The sequence below is a fragment of the Bombina bombina genome, chromosome 9, assembly GCF_027579735.1.
Source record: "Bombina bombina isolate aBomBom1 chromosome 9, aBomBom1.pri, whole genome shotgun sequence".
Classification (NCBI taxonomy): Eukaryota; Metazoa; Chordata; class Amphibia; order Anura; family Bombinatoridae; genus Bombina; species Bombina bombina.
The window spans coordinates 8152446-8171981 of NC_069507.1; the positions used below are offsets into that span (position 1 = coordinate 8152446).

The 19536-nt window shown below is 43.8% G+C and overlaps 1 protein-coding gene across 1 annotated transcript in view; it reads left to right on the forward strand.

Annotated features, from left to right (window-relative positions):
- Positions 1-17643, forward strand: part of DDX21 (DExD-box helicase 21) — a 102767-nt gene extending 85124 nt beyond the window's left edge. Inside the window, exons 11-17 of the mRNA XM_053691860.1 lie at positions 1358-1519; positions 11044-11163; positions 11957-12030; positions 15012-15171; positions 15366-15500; positions 17052-17096; positions 17322-17643. Of these exons, the coding sequence (XP_053547835.1) occupies positions 1358-1519; positions 11044-11163; positions 11957-12030; positions 15012-15171; positions 15366-15500; positions 17052-17096; positions 17322-17555 (930 nt within the window). The 3' untranslated portion in view covers positions 17556-17643. The remainder of the gene's footprint in view (positions 1-1357; positions 1520-11043; positions 11164-11956; positions 12031-15011; positions 15172-15365; positions 15501-17051; positions 17097-17321) is intronic.
- The last annotated feature ends 1893 nt before the right edge of the window (positions 17644-19536 follow it).

The following is a 19536-nucleotide window of genomic DNA, read 5'->3' on the forward strand; positions in this document are numbered from 1 at the left end:
CGACAAGTTCCCTAAAAGGTCAAATCTCAGCATTATCTATTTTGTTACAGAAACGTCTGGCGGATGTCCCAGATGTACAATCTTTTTGTCAGGCCTTGGCCCAGATCAGGCCTGTATTCAAACCAGTTACTCTTCCATGGAGTCTTAATTTAGTTCTCAAAGTTTCTTCAAGGGTCTCTGTTTCAGCCTATGCATTCCTTAGATATTAAGTTGTTATCTTGGAAAGTTTTATTTCTTGTTGCTATTCCTTCTGCTCGGAGAGTGTCAGAGCTCTCGGCATTACAGTATGAGTCTCCGTATCTTATTTTCCATTCGGATAAGGTAGTTTTACATACTAAATTAGGATTCTTTCCTAAGGTTGTTTCTGATCGGAACACTAATCAGGAGATTGTTGTTCCTTCCTTGTGTCCTAATCCTCCTCAGAAAGAACGAGCACAATTTGGACGTGGTCCGTGCTTTAAAGTTTTACCTGCAGGCGACTAAGGACTTTGTCAGTCGTCTTCTTTGTTTGTGATTTTCTCAGGAAAACGTAAGGGACAGAAAGCTACGGCTACTTCTCTTTCTTTCCGTATCATCTGTGTACTCTATCTTGGGTATTGAATCCCATTAGTAATTAAGATGATCCGTGGACTCATCGTGTCATAAAAAAGAAAATTTATGCTTACCTGATAAATTTATTTATTTTTTGACACGATGAGTCCACGGCCCGCCCTGTTCTTTTTAGACAGGTTGTAGGTTATTGTAAACTTCAGACACCTCTGTACCTTGGCTTTTCCTTTCTCTTCCTAACTTCGGTCGAATGACTGGAGTGGGAGGGAAGGGAGGAGCTATTTAACAGCTTTGCTGTGGTGCTCTTTGCCTCCTCCTGCTGACCAGGAGGTGAATATCCCATTAGTAATTAAGATGATCTGTGGACTCATTGTGTCAAAAAAGAAATACATTTATCAGGTAAGCATAAATTTTCTCTCTTTTTTTTTTGGTTACACCACAAATATATAAAAATCCTCAGGAATAACAGGCATGCAAAAACTGTGGTGCGCATTATACGGCTTGTCAAAAAGGCAACAATACCCCTGATCTGTGAATGTGCACACTTGTCACATGGTGCAAGAATACTTAAAGGGCCATAATAGCTGAAAATGACGCTCTAGCGAGCCTGCACTACTATGCGTTTAACTCACAGTAGAAGTACTGCTCAGGACTTGGCGTGCTCTGTGGGGTTAAACACACAGTAGAAGTACTGCTCAGGACCAGGTGTACAGTAGTGCAGGGTCGCTAGCTGTATATAAAGCCCAAGAATAAAACTTCTGTCTTATACTAATGTTTCTGAGATGTTCCTGTCCTTCTGTTACTGCAGACAGCAAAGCCACTGCATGGAGACCTCCAGCAGAAGGAACGTGAAGTCATCTTAAAGGGCTTTCGTCAGGGCTCCTTTGAAGTTCTTATTGCAACCAACGTAGCTGCTCGTGGCCTGGATATCCCTGAGGTCGACCTTGTTCTCCTTTTTTCTGCACCAAAGGTGAGACTTGTGCGCTGTTATGTAACACATGAATTGCCTGACCGCTGAAGTCTCACAGTAACTAAGCTCTGCTCATTACCTCACATTCATGCCTAGATGCCAATGGTCTGTGCCCAGTATTGTCTCCCATAAATATAAGGGTGATGTTCTTTCTGACTGTTCAGGGTATTTGGTACAGTAAGTCTCTCCTTGTTTAGGGGGAATCAATGTCTTAGCTTATGCACGAGGCACAAAGCAATGATAGGGAAAGCGTTGACATTTTATACAGTAATGACACTCCGGTACTTTTGTAGATGGGGAATCTGAAGCCTTAGCAGAGACCATGGCATGTTTGTACAAACATATCTGCTGCTTGTAAAGATTCCCCCCACAAACGGTTGTTGCTTTAACCAGTTCCCATTGGTGACTGCACGGCCCACTGAACATGTGACGCTGTCTGCCAGGCTGGTCCCAAAGTAAGCAGGAAGTTCTGATGAATTGGTCACACGAAGCACAGGCATCTCTCGGGGATTAAAAACATAGAGAAGGAGCACCTCCACGGGATAAGTTAAAATAAACTTTATTCCAAAGATCAAATTAAAATCTTCTGAAACCGCAAAGGTCGGAGGATACTGGCTAAACCCCACTGACTCGTTTCGACTGACTGTGGATGTCACATCTTTTATTCTTCCATACAACATGACAAGGGTTTAGAAGCCCTGAATTTTTTTTCTATGAAGAAATCAACATTTTAGTGATGATTGTAAAGATATCTTACGTGTAACAGAATTTTTGTTGACCCACAATATTTTTTGCCTTTGAGGGAGAGTTTTACCTCCAGAGGTGTGGGACAGCTATGGGGGCCAAATTCACCCCCTGCTACGCAAACCTATTCATGGGTTGGTGGGAGCTGTCTCACATCTTTGGAGGTAATTTCCCCGATTTTAAAGAACGCATAATCTATTACCGAAGGTATATAGACAATCTCATTTTTATCTGGCGTGGGGGTCCTTCTGAGGCAGTGAAATTTGTGGATGGTCTCAACAGAAATGATATTGGGATCAAATTCAGTCTTGAATTTAGCACTGAAAGTATAAACTACCTGAATGTGACTTTAAAAGGGGATAATTCAGGGAAAGTTGATATAGAAGTATTTCGAAAGCCTATCTCAGGCAACACCCTATTACATGCCCAAAGTAACCATACTAGAAGAGTATTTAAATCCATAATGAGAGGCCAGTTTATACGGCTAAAAAGAAATTGTACGAATAAAAACCGTTATATCAAACATGCTACGAATCTTACAAAAAAAACTATTAGAGGATATAAACAGAGATATTGACTCAATCAGTGCCAATATAGATAAGGATAGGTCAGATTTCCTTAAAGGGACACTGAACACAATTTTTTTTTTCATGATTCAGATAGAGCATTCAATTTTAAGCAACTTTCTAATTTACTCCTATTTTTTTTTCTTCGTTCTCTTGCTATGTTTATTTGAAAAAGGCATCTAAGCTTTTTTTTTTTTTTTGGATTCAGAACTCTGGATAGCACTTTCTCCAACATAGGTGTGTCCGGTCCACGGCGTCATCCTTACTTGTGGGATATTCTCTTCCCCAACAGGAAATGGCAAAGAGCCCAGCAAAGCTGGTCACATGATCCCTCCTAGGCTCCGCCTACCCCAGTCATTCTCTTTGCCGTTGTACAGGCAACATCTCCACGGAGATGGCTTAGAGTTTTTTAGTGTTTAACTGTAGTTTTTATTATTCAATCAAGAGTTTGTTATTTTAAAATAGTGCTGGTATGTACTATTTACTCAGAAACAGAAAAGAGATGAAGATTTCTGTTTGTATGAGGAAAATGATTTTAGCACCGTAACTAAAATCCATGGCTGTTCCACACAGGACTGTTGAGAGCAATTAACTTCAGTTGGGGGAACAGTGTGCAGTCTCTTACTGCTTGAGGTATGACACATTCTAACAAGACGATGTAATGCTGGAAGCTGTCATTTTCCCTATGGGATCCGGTAAGCCATGTTTATTAAGATAGTAAATAAGGGCTTCACAAGGGCTTATTAAGACTGTAGACTTTTTCTGGGCTAAATCGATTCATTATTAACACATATTTAGCCTTGAGGAATCATTTATTCTGGGTATTTTGATATGATTATATCGGCAGGCACTGTTTTAGACACCTTATTCTTTAGGGGCTTTCCCTAATCATAGTCAGAGCCTCATTTTCGCGCCGGTATGGCGCACTTGTTTTTGAGGACAGCATGGCATGCAGCTGCATGTGTGTGGAGCTCTGATACATAGAAAAGTCTTTCTGAAGGCATCATTTGGTATCGTATTCCCCTTTGGGCTTGGTTGGGTCTCAGCAAAGCAGATTCCAGGGACTGTAAAGGGGTTAAATATAAAAACGGCTCCGGTTCCGTTATTTTAAGGGTTAAAGCTTCCAAATTTGGTGTGCAATACTTTTAAGGCTTTAAGACACTGTGGTGAAATTTTGGTGAATTTTGAACAATTCCTTCATACTTTTTCGCAATTGCAATAATAAAGTGTGTTTAGTTTAAAATTTAAAGTGACAGTAACGGTTTTATTTTAAAACGTTTTTTGTGCTTTGTTATCAAGTTTATGCCTGTTTAACATGTCTGAACTACCAGATAGATTGTGTTCTGACTGTGGGGAAACCAAGGTTCCTTCTCATTTAACTATATGTATTTTATGTCATAAAAAAATTTAGTAAAAATGATGCCCAAGATGATTCCTCAAGTGAGGGGAGTAAGCATGGTACTGCATCATCCCCTCCTTCGTCTACACCAGTCTTGCCCATACAGGAGGCCCCTAGTACATCTAGTGCGCCAATACTCCTTACTATGCAACATTTAACGGCTGTAATGGATAATTCTATCAAAAACATTTTAGCCAATATGCCCACTTATCAGCGAAAGCGCGACTGCTCTGTTTTAGAAAATTCTGTAGAGCATGAGAACGCTGATGATATGGTTTCTGAAGGGCCCCTACACCAGTCTGAGGGGGCCAGGGAGGTGTTGTCTGAGGGAGAAATTTCAGATTCAGGAAACATTTCTCAACAAGCTGAACCTGATGTGATTACTTTTAAATTTAAGTTGGAACATCTCCGCGCTCTGCTTAGGGAGGTGTTATCCAATTTGGATGATTGTGATTATCTGGTCATTCCAGAACCACTATGTAAAATGGAAAAGTTCTTAGAGGCCCCGGGGCCCCCCGAAGCTTTTCCTATATCCAAGCGGGTGGCGTACATTGTTAGTAAAGAATGGGACAGGCCCGGTATACCTTTAGTACCTCCCCCCATATTTATAAAATTGTTTTCCTATAGTCGACCCCAGAAAGGACTGATGGCAGACAGTCCCCAAGGTCGAGGGGGCGGTTTCTACTCTACACAAGCGCACCACTATACCCATAGAAGATAGTTGTGCTTTCCAAGATCCTATGGATAAAAAATTAGAAGGTCTGCTAAAGATGTTTGTTCAGCAAGGTTCCCTTCTACAACCAATTGCATGCATTGTCCCTGTCACTGCAGCCGCGTGTTTCTAGTTTGATGAGCTAGGAAAGGCGATTATTAGTAATTCTTCTTCTTATGAGGAGATTATGGACAGAATTCGTGCTCTTAAATTGGCTAATTCTTTCACCCTAGACGCCACCTTGCAATTGGCTAGGTTAGCGGCGAAAAAATTGTGGGTTTGCTATTGTGGCGCAGAGCGCTCTGGTTAAAATCTTGGGCAGCGGATGCGTCTTCCAAGAACAAATTGCTTGACATTCCTTTCAAGGGGAAAACACTCTTTGGCCCTGACTTGAAAGAGATTATCTCTGATATCACTGGGGGCAAGGGCCACGCCCTTCCTCAGGATAGGTCTTTTCAAGACCAAAAATAAACCTAAGTTTCGTCCCTTTCGCAGAAACGGATCAGCCCCAAGGGCTACGTCCTCTAAGCAGGAAGGTAATACTTCTCAAGCCAATCCAGCCTGGAGACCTATGCAAGGCTGGAGCAAAGGAAAGCAGGCCAGGAAACCTGCCACTGCTACCAAGACAGCATGAAATGCGGGCCCCCGATCCGGGACCGGATCTGGTGGGGGGCAGACTCTCTCTCTTCGCTCAGGCTTGGGAAAGAGATGTTCTGGATCCTTGGGCGCTAGAAATAGTCTCCCAAGGTTATTCTCTGGAGTTCAAGGGGCTTCCTCCAAGGGGGAGGTTCCACAGGTCTCAGTTGTCTTCAGACCACATAAGAAGACAGGCATTCTTACATTGGGTAGAAGACCTGCTAAAAATGGGAGTGATTCATCCTGTTCCATTAGGAGAACTAGGGATGGGGTTCTACTCCAATCTGTTCATAGTTCCCAAAAAAGAGGGAACGTTCAGACCAATCTTAGATCTCAAGATCTTGAACAAGTTTCTCAAGGTTCCATCGTTCAAGATGGAAACCATTCGAACACTTCTTCCTTCCATCCAGGAAGGTCAATTCATGACCAAGGTGGATTTCAAGGATGCGTATCTACATATTCCTATCCACAAGGAACATCATCGGTTCCTAAGGTTTGCATTCCTGGACAAGCATTTCCAGTTCGTGGCATTTTCTTTCGGATTAGCCACTGCTCCTAGGATTTTCTCATAGGTACTAGGGTCCCTTCTGGCGGGGCTAAGACCAAGGGGCATTGCTGTAGTACCTTACTTGGACGACATTCTGATTCGAGCGTCGTCCCTTCCTCAAGTAAAGGCTCACACGGACATTGTCCTGGCCTTTCTCAGATCTCACGGATGGAAAGTGAACGTGGAAAAGAGTTCTCTATCCCCGTCAACGAGGGTTCCCTTCTTGGGAACTATAATAGACTCCTTAGAAATGAGGATTTTTCTGACAGAGGCCAGAAAAACAAAACTTCTAGACTCTTGTCGGATACTTCATTCCGTTCCTCTTCCTTCCATAGCGCAGTGCATGGAAGTGATAGGTTTGATGGTAGCGGCAATGGACATAGTTCCTTTTGTGCGCATTCATCTAAGACCATTACAACTGTTCATGCTCAGTCAGTGGAATGGGGACTATTCAGACTTGTCTCCGAAGATACAAGTAAATCAGAGGACCAGAGACTCATTCCGTTGGTGGCTGTCCCTGGACAACCTGTCACAAGGGATGACCTTCCGCAGACCAGAGTGGGTCATTGTCACGACCGACGCCAGTCTGATGGGCTGGGGCGCGGTCTGGGGATCCCTGAAAGCTCAGGGTCTTTGGTCTCGGGTAGAATCTCTTCTACCGATAAATATTCTGGAACTGAGAGCGATATTCAATGCTCTCAAAGCTTGGCCTCAGCTAGCGAGGGCCAAGTTCATACATCAACCATCAGGGGGGAACAAGGAGTTCCCTAGCGATGGAAGAAGTGACCAAAATCATTCTATGGGCGGAGTCTCACTCCTGCCACCTGTCTGCTATCCACATCCCAGGAGTGGAAAATTGGGAAGCGGATTTTCTGAGTCGTCAGACATTGCATCCGGGGGAGTGGGAACTCCATCCGGAAATCTTTGCCCAAGTCACTCAACCGTGGGGCATTCCAGACATGGATCTGATGGCCTCTCGTCAGAACTTCAGAGTTCCTTACTACGGGTACAGATCCAGGGATCCCAAGGCGGCTCTAGTGGATGCACTAGTAGCACCTTGGACCTTCAAACTAGCTTATGTGTTCCCGCCGTTTCCTCTCATCCCCAGGCTGGTAGCCAGGATCAATCAGGAGAGGGCGTCGGTGATTTTGATAGCTCCTGCGTGGCCACGCAGGACTTGGTATGCAGATCTGGTGAATATGTCATCGGCTCCACCATGGAAGCTACCTTTGAGAGACCTTCTTGTTCTAGGTCCGTTCGACCCACTCCAGCTGACTGCTTGGAGATTGAACGCTTGATCTTATCAAAGCGAGGGTTCTCAGATTCTGTTATTAATACTCTTGTTCAGGCCTGAAAGCCTGTAACCAGAAAAATTACCACATAATTTGGTATATCTGTTGGTGTGAATCTGCAGGATTCCCTTGGGACAAGGTTAAGATTCCTAAGAGTCTATCCTTCCTTCGAGAAGGATTGGAAAAAGGATTATCTGCAAGTTCCTTGATGGGACAGATTTCTGCCTTGTCTGTGTTACTTAACAAAAAGCTGGCAGCTGTGCCAGATGTTCTAGCCTTTGTTCAGGCTCTGGTTAGAATCAAGCCTGTTTACAAAATTTTGACTCCTCCTTGGAGTCTCAACCTAGTTCTTTCAGTTCTTCAGGGGGTTCCGTTTGAACCCTTACATTCCGTTGATATTAAGTTATTATCTTGGAAAGTTTTGTTTTTGGTTGCAATTTCTTCTGCTAGAAGAGTTTCAGAATTATCTGCTCTGCAGTGTTCTTCTCCTTATCTGGTGTTCCATGCAGATAAGGTGGTTTTGCGTACTAAACCTGGTTTTCTTCCAAAAGTTGTTTCTAACAAAAACATTAACCAGGAGATAGTTGTGCCTTCTTTGTGTCCTAATCCAGTTTCAGAGAAGGAACGTTTGTTGCACAACTTGGATGTAGTTCGTGCTCTCAAATTTTACTTAGCAGCTACTAAGGATTTCAGACAAACTTTGTCTTTGTTTGTTGTTTATTCTGGTAAACGGAGAGGTCAAAAAGCAACTTCTACCTCTCTCTCCTTCTGGATTAAAAGCATTATCCGATTGGCTTATGAGACTGCCGGACGGCAGCCTCCTGAAAGAATCACAGCTCACTCCACTAGGGCTGTGGCTTCCACATGGGCCTTCAAGAACGAGGCTTCTGTTGATCAGATATGTAAGGCAGCGACTTGGTCTTCACTGCACACTTTTTCTAAATTTTACAAATTTGATACTTTTGCTTCTTCTGAGGCTATTTTTGGGAGAAAGGTTTTGCAAGCCGTGGTGCCTTCCATTTAGGTGACCTGATTTGCTCCCTCCCTTCATCCGTGTCCTAAAGCTTTGGTATTGGTTCCCACAAGTAAGGATGACGCCGTGGACCGGACACACCTATGTTGGAGAAAACAGAATTTATGTTTACCTGATAAATTACTTTCTCCAACGGTGTGTCCGGTCCACGGCCCGCCCTGGTTTTTTTAATCAGGTCTGATAATTTATTTTCTTTAACTACAGTCACCACGGTAACATATGGTTTCTCCTATGCAAATATTCCTCCTTAACGTCGGTCGAATGACTGGGGTAGGCGGAGCCTAGGAGGGATCATGTGACCAGCTTTGCTGGGCTCTTTGCCATTTCCTGTTGGGGAAGAGAATATCCCACAAGTAAGGATGACGCCGTGGACCGGACACACCGTTGGAGAAAGTAATTTATCAGGTAAACATAAATTCTGTTTTTTTATTGCTGGATGAATTTATCCACCAATCAGCATGGACAACCCAGGTTGTTCACCAAAAATGGGCCGGCTTCTAAACTTACATTCTTGCATTTCAAATAAAGATACCAAGAGAATGAAGAGAATTTGGTAGTAGGAGTAAATTAGAAAGTTGCTTAAAATTGAATGCTCTATCTGAATCATGAAAAAAAATTGTGTTCAGTGTCCCTTTAAGTATAAAAGTCATAAGAGGAGAGGGAGAATTCAATGGTGTTACATTTGTTACCTAATATAGTAACCAATTTTACCAAATCTGATGATGGACTGGAAGAAATTGGTCCTAATCAGTGCAGATTTGCCTTTATAAAGGGGATGTCTATTGGTAACATAATAGCACCTACTCAACTCAGAGCGGGAGGTCCTTAGGACCAGTTCATGGCTACAACACAGAGGAGTCTACAGATGTAGTAATTTTCAGTGCAAAGCCTGTGATAGTCTGGATAGGAGAGAAGGCTTTAAAAGCAGTGTGACAGGGGAGTCATTTAAACATTTTAAGCTATGCCAACTGTAGGGCCACATATTCTATTTACCTTTTAACCTGTATAGAATGTGATGTACAATATATAGGCCTCACCCCAAGGGAGGTTATAGAATACGCGGGCATCTATCTAGCATTAAGCTGGGCAAACTGACTACACCATTAGTCCTTCATTTTAAAAACCCAATAAAAACGGTAGCTCTCTTAGATGGACCATAGTGGAAACTATCAAACCCAATAATAGGGGAGGTGATAGGGAGTCCATTTTGGGCAAGAGATTTTTCTGGGTACACAGACTGAAGACTAGAATACCTTATGGTTTAAATTCAGATTATGATTTAATTTCTGGCAGTAGGTCTTAGTCTGTGTATCCAGAATAAGAAATAGTGCCTTGTATACAATAGATTCATCCACATTCATGTTAAATATGGAAATATGGTTTTTAATGCTTCGTTATTATGGTATCAAAAAGAAGCCTAACTATACTATGCGGGTATACATTTATCTGTACATCCTTACATGAATAGGTTTGTTAAATAATGTATAGTATACGTTAAGATTTCCTATCAATGTCTGTTTATCCATCTGTTTCTTGCAATGCAGGTGTCTATATATTTTTGACATTTAAGTTAGATACAAGTTTAACACTCCGATATGATGGCAAATGTTAACACGTAAATGAGAAGCCTAATTAGAATATGCTTTGTGAATATACATTTATGTACTTGTGTTGTTAAATGCTATTCCGTCATGTGCTAAAGCTTCTCTATTCAATAATTACTAATATATTATGTATAGTACACATATAGGTAATCTATTTTGCTCCATTCGCAAACTATAACCACTGTTATAATGGTAAAGAGGTTGTTAATGTGTATTCTTGGAAGAATTGGAATAAGGGTTAAATCCCATTTTTGGTTTTAACCCATTGTAATTAATCTTTTAGTTTTAAAAGGGGCCGGAAAGGCCATATGACCACACTACAATTACGGCTCATCAGCCAAAACACGTCAGTGGATCATTGGGATTTAGCCAGTATCCTCCGACCTTTGCTGTTACAGAAGATTTTAATTTGATCTTTGAAATAAAGTTTATTTTTAATTTATCCCGTGGAGGTGCTCCTTCCCTTTTTTGTTTAATTTAATCCGTTGGAATACCAGTGAGCACTCGCTGGGATTGGTTCCCTTGCACCCCCACTGCTGGTCACGTGACCAAAGGTTTGCCGCTTACGTCACAAGCCACACGCATTCAGCCGAGGGAAGAGAATGAACGCTGGAGTCAGATGACCGGACATCTGCAACAGGTAGAGTCTCCACAGAGATCAGCTGGTAAGACCAGAAGTAAAGGACCAAGGGAAGTCCAGACGATATTCAGTTTGCCGTGAGTAACATACCTTTTTGGAGGCTGATTACTGTGTTTATTCCATATACATTGGAGATTGCTGTTTGACGTAACCCAAACACAGAGAGGTGTGTGTGTCAGAGGCACTGGGAGGTTCAGATGGATTTGTGAGAAAGGGACTTACCTGTAGGTGCTAAGCATAAGTGGCATTAATCTCTCAGGGATTATCATAGGGAGCGTGAGCAGCAATAGGAAATCAGAATGAAAGTGAAAAGTTGCTTATCTTGTGATGACTTTATGCTTCTGTCCTCAGGAAGCCGATTCCTACGTTCATCGATCAGGGCGCACGGGCAGAGCTGGTCGCACTGGAGTCTGTATTTCTCTCTGTGAACCCTGGGAACGTCATTACTTGCGCAATGTGGAGCATAGCACGGTAAAGATAACATGGAGTTATGCATGGAGAACATTGTGATTGGTCCTTACAGATATCTCTCTCTCTCTCTCTCTCTCTCTCTCTCTCTCTCTCTCTCTTCTCTTCTCTTCTCTTCTCTTCTCTTCTCTTCTCTCTCTCCTCTCTCTTCTCTCTCTTCTCTCTTCTCTCTTCTCTCTCTTCTCTCGCTCTTCCTCTTCTCTCTCTCGCTCTTCCTCTTCCCTCTTCTCTCTTTTCTCTCTTCTCTCTCTCGCTCTTCCTCTTCCCTCTTCTCGCTCTTCCTCTTCCCTCTTCTCTCTTCTCTCTCTCGCTCTTCCTCTTCTCTCTCTTCTCTCTCTCGCTCTTCCTCTTCCCTCTTCTCTCTTCTCTCTCTCGCTCTTCCTCTTCTCTCGCTCTTCTCTCTCTCGCTCTTCTCGCTCTTCTCTCTCTCGCTCTTCTCTCTCTCGCTCTTTCTCTTCTCTCTCTCGCTCTTCCCTCTTCTCTCTTCTCGCTCTCGCTCTTCCCTCTTCTCTCTCTCGCTCTTCCCTCTTCTCTCTTCTCTCTCTCGCTCTTCCTCTTCCCTCTTCTCTCTTCTCTCTCTCGCTCTTCCTCTTCCCTCTTCTCTCTTCTCTCTCGCTCTTCCTCTTCTCTCGCTCTTCTCGCTCTCGCTCTTCTCGCTCTCGCTCTTCTCGCTCTCGCTCTTCTCGCTCTCTCTCTTCTCTCTTCTCTTCTCTCTCTGCACCCCTCATACTCTTCTGTAGGCAAAATGCTGTTGTTTGAATTGCAATTTATTCATAGTATTTTTCTCTATTTCTAGGGAATCAAATTCAAGCATGTTGGCATTCCCTCTGTATTAAATGTTGCCAAGTCCTCCAGTGCTGATGCCATCAAGTAAGTATCTTAGGCCACTGCTTGACAAATATGTTCGGAGCCAGGTTTGTGTGTGTGTGATTAGTACATACATACGCAGATACATGTGTGGTGTCTGTGTGTTTCTGCATGTGCTAGCAGCTATAATAGACGCACACAAACATATTCTCAGTCATGTACATGAACAGAGACACTGAACTACACAGGTGAAAGTGTAAGGGGCATAAACGTGCATTAGGCAAAAGTGAGCAATAGAATGCTCACTCCAAACATCCACAAGACAAATACAAGATAAGGAGGCATATTCAGCTATATTCTATTCATTTTGTGATTCCCTGTCCAGGATCCCCCCCTTTTTTTTTTTTTTTTTTTTTTTTAATATACATCTCTCTAGATTGATTATTTATCCATATTTTTTGATGTCCCTTTTAAACATTTGGCACACTCCTAAATAACTACTAATCTTCACTGAGGCTCACACAGCAAGCAATAAGGGGTTAAGCGTTAGGGCATCACGCTGAGGCACACAGAGGAATGCTGGAGATGGTATTACCAGTGCTCTGCTTGTTTGCAGTTCTCCTGTCAGTGTGCGACCGGCCCGTACATGCTGTAGTATATATTTACCATTCCCTGGCTCCCTGTCTGGCCGTGACTTATTGAAAAGCAGCTCCTTGTGCTAGTATTTTGTTTACAAAGCAGACCGTTTATACCGCACGGCAGGTAGCCAGGGAAGGGTAAATCTATGTATGAGCCATTCCCACACTCACTGTATGTGTGTCTATAGTATAGGCAAGTGTCATAAAATTCACCGGCATGTTCCCCCTCTCTCACCTCACTCTGCCTCAAGTGAACAGCGCACAGTGCCCCACCCTCTCTACCCGTGCAGCATTCTGGTGCCTGCAGTTCACTTGATTGTTGCCTTGAAATTAAACGGCTGCACCAGGCTAAATTTAGGTGCGATTGGCCCAGTGTCAGGCACGGTGGAGGAAACTTTGGGGATCACAATCTGGGCGCGGGGGGGTTAATTTCATGGCCCCTAGGTGCCCGGATTTGTCAAGCTCTGTCTTAGGTATAACTCTGTAGTGCAGACAACTGAGGATCATAGCAATAGCTCATTGTGAAGCTACATAGAAACAGTATTGGCTGCGTATAAGCACACTGCCCTATGGGCAAGAAAGCAAATAACAGTGCTGTATTCATCTCCGACATAGTGTGGATGGGTCAGAAACTACAGCAAGAAGCCAATAGACATAGGGCTGAAGAGAAAGTTGGAACCAGCTCAGTTTATCAAGTAGCCCAAGCCAGGGAAAGAGAAGAGACCAGCAGTGAACATAAGTTCTAGATAAAAAAAATACTCTCAAAAGAACCCGACAGAACCTGCAGGTCTTTGTCCGATTACTGAGGTGTGAAGAAAACCATTTCGCACAAAAAAATCTCTTAATCTTGACTCATCCTTACAGGTGTCAAGCGACATATAGATGTTTACACTGGCGTAAAGTAACTGATGTACTGTTGCTGCTTTTTAATGATTACACAAACATGGCGCTTTCATGTTCTGCTATCCGCTTGTATTTTGAGTTTGGCTGCTAATTGAGTGAGTGCTGTTGAGATAGAGAAATTAAATCAGAATTGCTGCCAGTACCTTGGCTCTTTTCACCAAGCTTATTTTGTTTTGTTCTTCCCTGTTAAGCATAAACGGTGTTCTGAGACTGTTTTGTTCCCCGTACAGGACTTGCCAGGGTTCTGAGACTGTTTTGTTCCCCGCACAGGACTTGCCAGGCTTCTGAGACTGTTTTGTTCCCCGCACAGGACTTGCCAGGGTTCTGAGACTGTTTTGTTCCCCGCACAGGACTTGCCAGGGTTCTGAGACTGTTTTGTTCCCCGCACAGGACCTGACAGGGTTCTGAGACTGTTGTTCCCCGTACAGGACTTGCCAGGGTTCTGAGACTGTTTTGTTCCCCGCACAGGACCTGACAGGGTTCTGAGACTGTTGTTCCCCGTACAGGACTTGCCAGGGTTCTGAGACTGTTTTGTTCCCCGTACAGGACTTGCCAGGGTTCTGAGACTGTTTTGTTCCCCGTACAGGACTTGCCAGGGTTCTGAGACTGTTTTGTTCCCCGTACAGGACTTGCCAGGGTTCTGAGACTGTTTTGTTCCCCGCACAGGACTTGCCAGGGTTCTGAGACTGTTTTGTTCCCCGCACAGGACTTGCCAGGGTTCTGAGACTGTTTTGTTCCCCGCACAGGACTTGCCAGGGTTCTGAGACTGTTTTGTTCCCCGTACAGGACTTGCCAGGGTTCTGATACTGTTTTGTTCCCCGCACAGGACTTGCCAGGGTTCTGAGACTGTTTTGTTCCCCGTACGGGACTTGCCAGGGTTCTGAGACTGTTTTGTTCCCCGTACGGGACTTGCCAGGGTTCTGAGACTGTTTTGTTCCCCGTACGGGACTTGCCAGGGTTCTGAGACTGTTTTGTTCCCCGTACGGGACTTGCCAGGGTTCTGAGACTGTTTTGTTCCCCGTACGGGACTTGCCAGGGTTCTGAGACTGTTTTGTTCCCGCACGGGACTTGCCAGGGTTCTGAGACTGTTTTGTTCCCCGTACGGGACTTGCCAGGGTTCTGAGACTGTTTTGTTCCCCGTACAGGACTTGCCAGGGTTCTGAGACTGTTTTGTTCCCCGTACAGGACTTGCCAGGGTTCTGAGACTGTTTTGTTCCCCGTACAGGACTTGCCAGGGTTCTGAGACTGTTTTGTTCCCGCACGGGACTTGCCAGGGTTCTGAGACTGTTTTGTTCCCCGTACGGGACTTGCCAGGGTTCTGAGACTGTTTTGTTCCCCGCACAGGACTTGCCAGGGTTCTGAGACTTTTTAAACCAAATAGACAATTAGAAGGGGGAGGGGTGATTGTCTTGTGTAAGCGTCCAGCATTAATAAAACCTTTAACATGTACCGTGCAGTTGATGCTTGAACAAGTCCATTTACAGCTGTCGCTATTATTTCTAGGTCTCTGGAGTCTATACCAGCTGATGTGATTGAACATTTTAGAGAGTATGCTGAGGAGCTAATTGAGAAAAAAGGAGCGGTGGAGGCTCTTGCTGCAGCGTTGGCGCAAATATCTGGCGCTTCGTCCCTTAAGCAACGATCTCTGCTCAGCATGGAGCCGGTGAGACGACCTCCCTATGCGTGATTTGCTTATTGGGCTTGAGAATAGCAGGAGTCTTATGATACCTGTAGTCATGAAAGTCTAGTAGATTAGCAGCTGCTTGTAGCTCTTCTGTAGCTGCACTGGAGCGAGCTAGAAAAGAATACCCTGTTTCTTTGTTATATTGTCAGCTTTTTGTGGCTTGTGTTTTCCAGGGCTACGTAACTGTAATATTGAGGTGCTCTGTGGCCATGAACACAGTGAGCTATGCCTGGAAAGCCATTAAAGAACAGATGGGAGAAGACATTGATTCCAAAATACATCACATGCGTTGTCTGAAGGACTCTAAGGTAACCTCAGGCGTGATCTCCCTGCTGCTCATGTAAATACATCACATGATCTGCCTGCCGCTTATGTAAATACATCACATGATCTGCCTGCCGCTTATGTAAATACATCACATGATCTGCCTGCCGCTTATGTAAATACATCACATGATCTCCCTGCTGCTCGTGTAAATACATCACATGATCTGCCTGCCGCTTATGTAAATACATCACATGATCTCCCTGCTGCTCATGTAAATACATCACATGATCTGCCTGCCGCTTGTGTAAATACATCACATGATCTGCCTGCCGCTTGTGTAAATACATCACGTGATCTGCCTGCCGCTCATGTAAATACATCACATGATCTGCCTGCCGCTCATGTAAATACATCACATGATTTGCCTGCCGCTCATGTAAATACATCACATGATCTGCCTGCCGCTCATGTAAATACATCACATGATCTGCCTGCCGCTCATGTAAATACATCACATGATCTGCCTGCCGCTCATGTAAATACATCACATGATCTGCCTGCCGCTCATGTAAATACATCACATGATCTGCCTGCCGCTCATGTAAATACATCACATGATCTGCCTGCCGCTCATGTAAATACATCACATGATCTGCCTGCCGCTCATGTAAATACATCACATGATCTGCCTGCCGCTCATGTAAATACATCACATGATCTGCCTGCCGCTCATGTAAATACATCACATGATCTGCCTGCCGCTCATGTAAATACATCACATGATCTGCCTGCCGCTCATGTAAATACATCACATGATCTGCCTGCCGCTCATGTAAATACATCACATGATCTGCCTGCCGCTCATGTAAATACATCACATGATCTGCCTGCCGCTCATGTAAATACATCACATGATCTGCCTGCCGCTCATGTAAATACATCACATGATCTGCCTGCCGCTCATGTAAATACATCACATGATCTGCCTGCCGCTCATGTAAATACATCACATGATCTGCCTGCCGCTCATGTAAATACATCACATGATTTGCCTGCCGCTCATGTAAATACATCACATGATTTGCCTGCCGCTTATGTAAATACATCACATGATCTGCCTGCCGCTCATGTAAATACATCACATGATCTGCCTGCCGCTCATGTAAATAAATACATCACATGATCTCCCTGCTGCTCATGTAAATACATCACATGATCTGCCTGCCGCTCATGTAAATACATCACATGATCTGCCTGCCGCTCATGTAAATAAATAAATTGCGTGCATTTGAAGGATTCTAAGGTAACATTAGATGTGATCTCCCTGCTGCTTATGATGGCAATGTAAATAACATTTATGCAGAACACAGAAGTGAACTCATTTTCTTCTTAAGGATCCATCCAGTAAACCCTTCCCATGTTAGCAGGAAATTAAATGAATACACAATGAGCTGTGGTCTGCACTTGTGTAGTATCAGTTCTCAATAGGGCGGACTTGTTTGTGGCGCAGCGCGTCTGCCCGTGTCTAGCAGCACTGGGAGGGGTCAGTGTGGAACATCTAATTTATACTTTTTTTTTTTCTTTGTCACCAGGGGGTGTGTTTTGATGTGAAGCCTGAAATCCTTCAGCAGATGCAGGTAAGTTGCTGCACTCTCTCACAATCAGTGTCTGTCATTTCTGCTCTGTGATTTCATGCTGCTGAATATATTACTGTAGTGGGCTATATAGTCTATTATGTTGTTCCTTGTCTTAGCGTGTTTACTGCAGGCTTCTCCATTCCGTATCTGGGCTGCTGTTGCTAAAATGCTAATTTAAACCGACCTATTTCAGATGCTGAATCTAACGAACATTTTATTAAATAGGATAAATGGAAAGATTCCAGACGGTGGCAGTTCTCTGTTGCTACAGAATTACCGGAACTTCAGTTAACAAAGCAAGACCTGGAAGGCCCACGGCAAAGGCAGTTTGGAGGCCGAGGAAGGAGACCGTTTGACAGAAGAAATAATTCCAGAAATGGCGGCAGAGGAGGCGGCAGCAGAGGAGGCGGCAGAGGAGGTGGTGGCAGAGGAGGAGGCGGCAGAGGAAGACGGCGCTAAAGACCCTGGGTTTATAAAACCTCTCCGGACTGAGTTGCTTTTTTTTATGCCATGTAAAGATCTTATTAAAATATCCTTATTAATCTGATCTCTGCGTTTGTTTATAAGACAGTGCTGGGTATTTTACAGGTCTGATGTGACCCTGAGAACATGAACAAAAACCGTAACTGTCACTTACCTGCTGTAGTATCAGTATGTGATGGCGTCATATACTGCTCGCTATGTCACCTACCTGCTGTACTATCAGTATGTGATGGCGTCATATACTGCTCGCTATGTCACCTACCTGCTGTACTATCAGTATGTGATGGCGTCATACTCTGCTCGCTGTGTCACCTACCTGCTGTAGTATCAGTATGTGATGGCGTCATACACTGCTCGCTGTGTTGCCTATTTGCTGTAGTATCAGCACACTGCAGTACAGACTCACACTACACACCCTTACCATATACACGCACACTACACACACACACTATATACCCTCATCATATATTCACTACACAGTTACCGTATACACACAAGAGAGTGCCAGGCTTTACCTATGTATGTATGTACAGGTATACCTCACTTTACAGCGCTTTGTGGAGCTGAAGTTCAACCTCCCAAGGATTTTGACACAGTGCTGTAATCATTGTGAGACTGTGAGAAAAATGACTGCCACTATATTTTTATGCTTAGTTCACTCTGTTTTCAGCATTACAGTACAATCTGTGTCTCAGTGCTATAGTCTGGCACATTTTACTACAGTAATTGTCACTATTTTACAGGTACAGTATTTATTGAATACTAATTGAATGCTTTGTTAGTGTTAAACTAAACGTAGCACTATTGCACCCCTTATATATGTTCAAACATGTTTTCTTTAAGACACGATGAGTCCACGGATCATCTTAACTACTAATGGGATATTCACCTCCTGGTCAGCAGGAGGAAGCAAAGAGCACCACAGCAAAGCTGTTAAATAGCTCCTCCCTTCCCTCCCACTCCAGTCATTCTCTTTGCTTATGTTAGTGATAGGAAGATGTAACGTGAGGTGTTAGATTAGATTCTTCAATCAAGAGTTTATTATTTTTAAAGTAGTGCCAGAGTGTGCTGCTTTCTTCTAGGGTGTAGCCGTACTCCATATCAGTCTCGTCAGTAGAGCTATTGGTGGCTTTAGAGCAATGGGAACTTGTGGGACATAATTCTCACTGCGCCTCCCATACTGATGCTGCCCTTACCAAGAAAACCTGAGGGATTTTACTCAGGACTTTCATTTCTTTCCGTGTCCATGGGAGGGAGAGGATCTCTTAAACCTGGAACTGCCTTACTGCCAGGCAGAACATGAGGTAAGTGCTAGCCTTTTTTCTGGGGGTAGAGATCTCAGAGAAAGTTTGAGCACTTTCTTAACTTTACATTTGAAAACCTCATTTAACTTGGCTTCAGACTCCCCTAGATTTAGCAGGGGATATTTAGGCAGAACGCAGGCACTGGCTTGTCTTTCCCCTGGGTGAAAGTCAGTATTTCTGCTTACATTTATATTTGGGTTTGCATTGTGTTTTTCTCATGGTCCCCTAATACACTGCTGGGCACAGATAAATAAACCGGACACTAAAGGACTGAGCTACTTAGTCACATGTTGCTGGTCAGTCTGTCTACTTGATACCGGGGGTAGGGTTGCCACCTGTCCCTTAAAATACAGAACACTTATAAGTTACACATGCTGCAGGGTGTACAGGGAGGAATATAAATAGTGCTGTCCAGAAACACAATACATGTTCCTCCCTGCACACCCTGCAGCATGTGTAACTTTTAAGTGTCCAGGAAAACATGGCTGAGGTGGCAACCCTAACCGGGGGTGACAATGGCGACTGGGAGATTACATGTTTGCCTTTTTTATTCATATAGGCTACCAGTGTAGGTGCAGTGTGTGCGGCGTTACTGCGATAACAACGGTGTTGCATCTTTTAACTGGAGACTTAGGTTTTAGCCTTTTACTCCC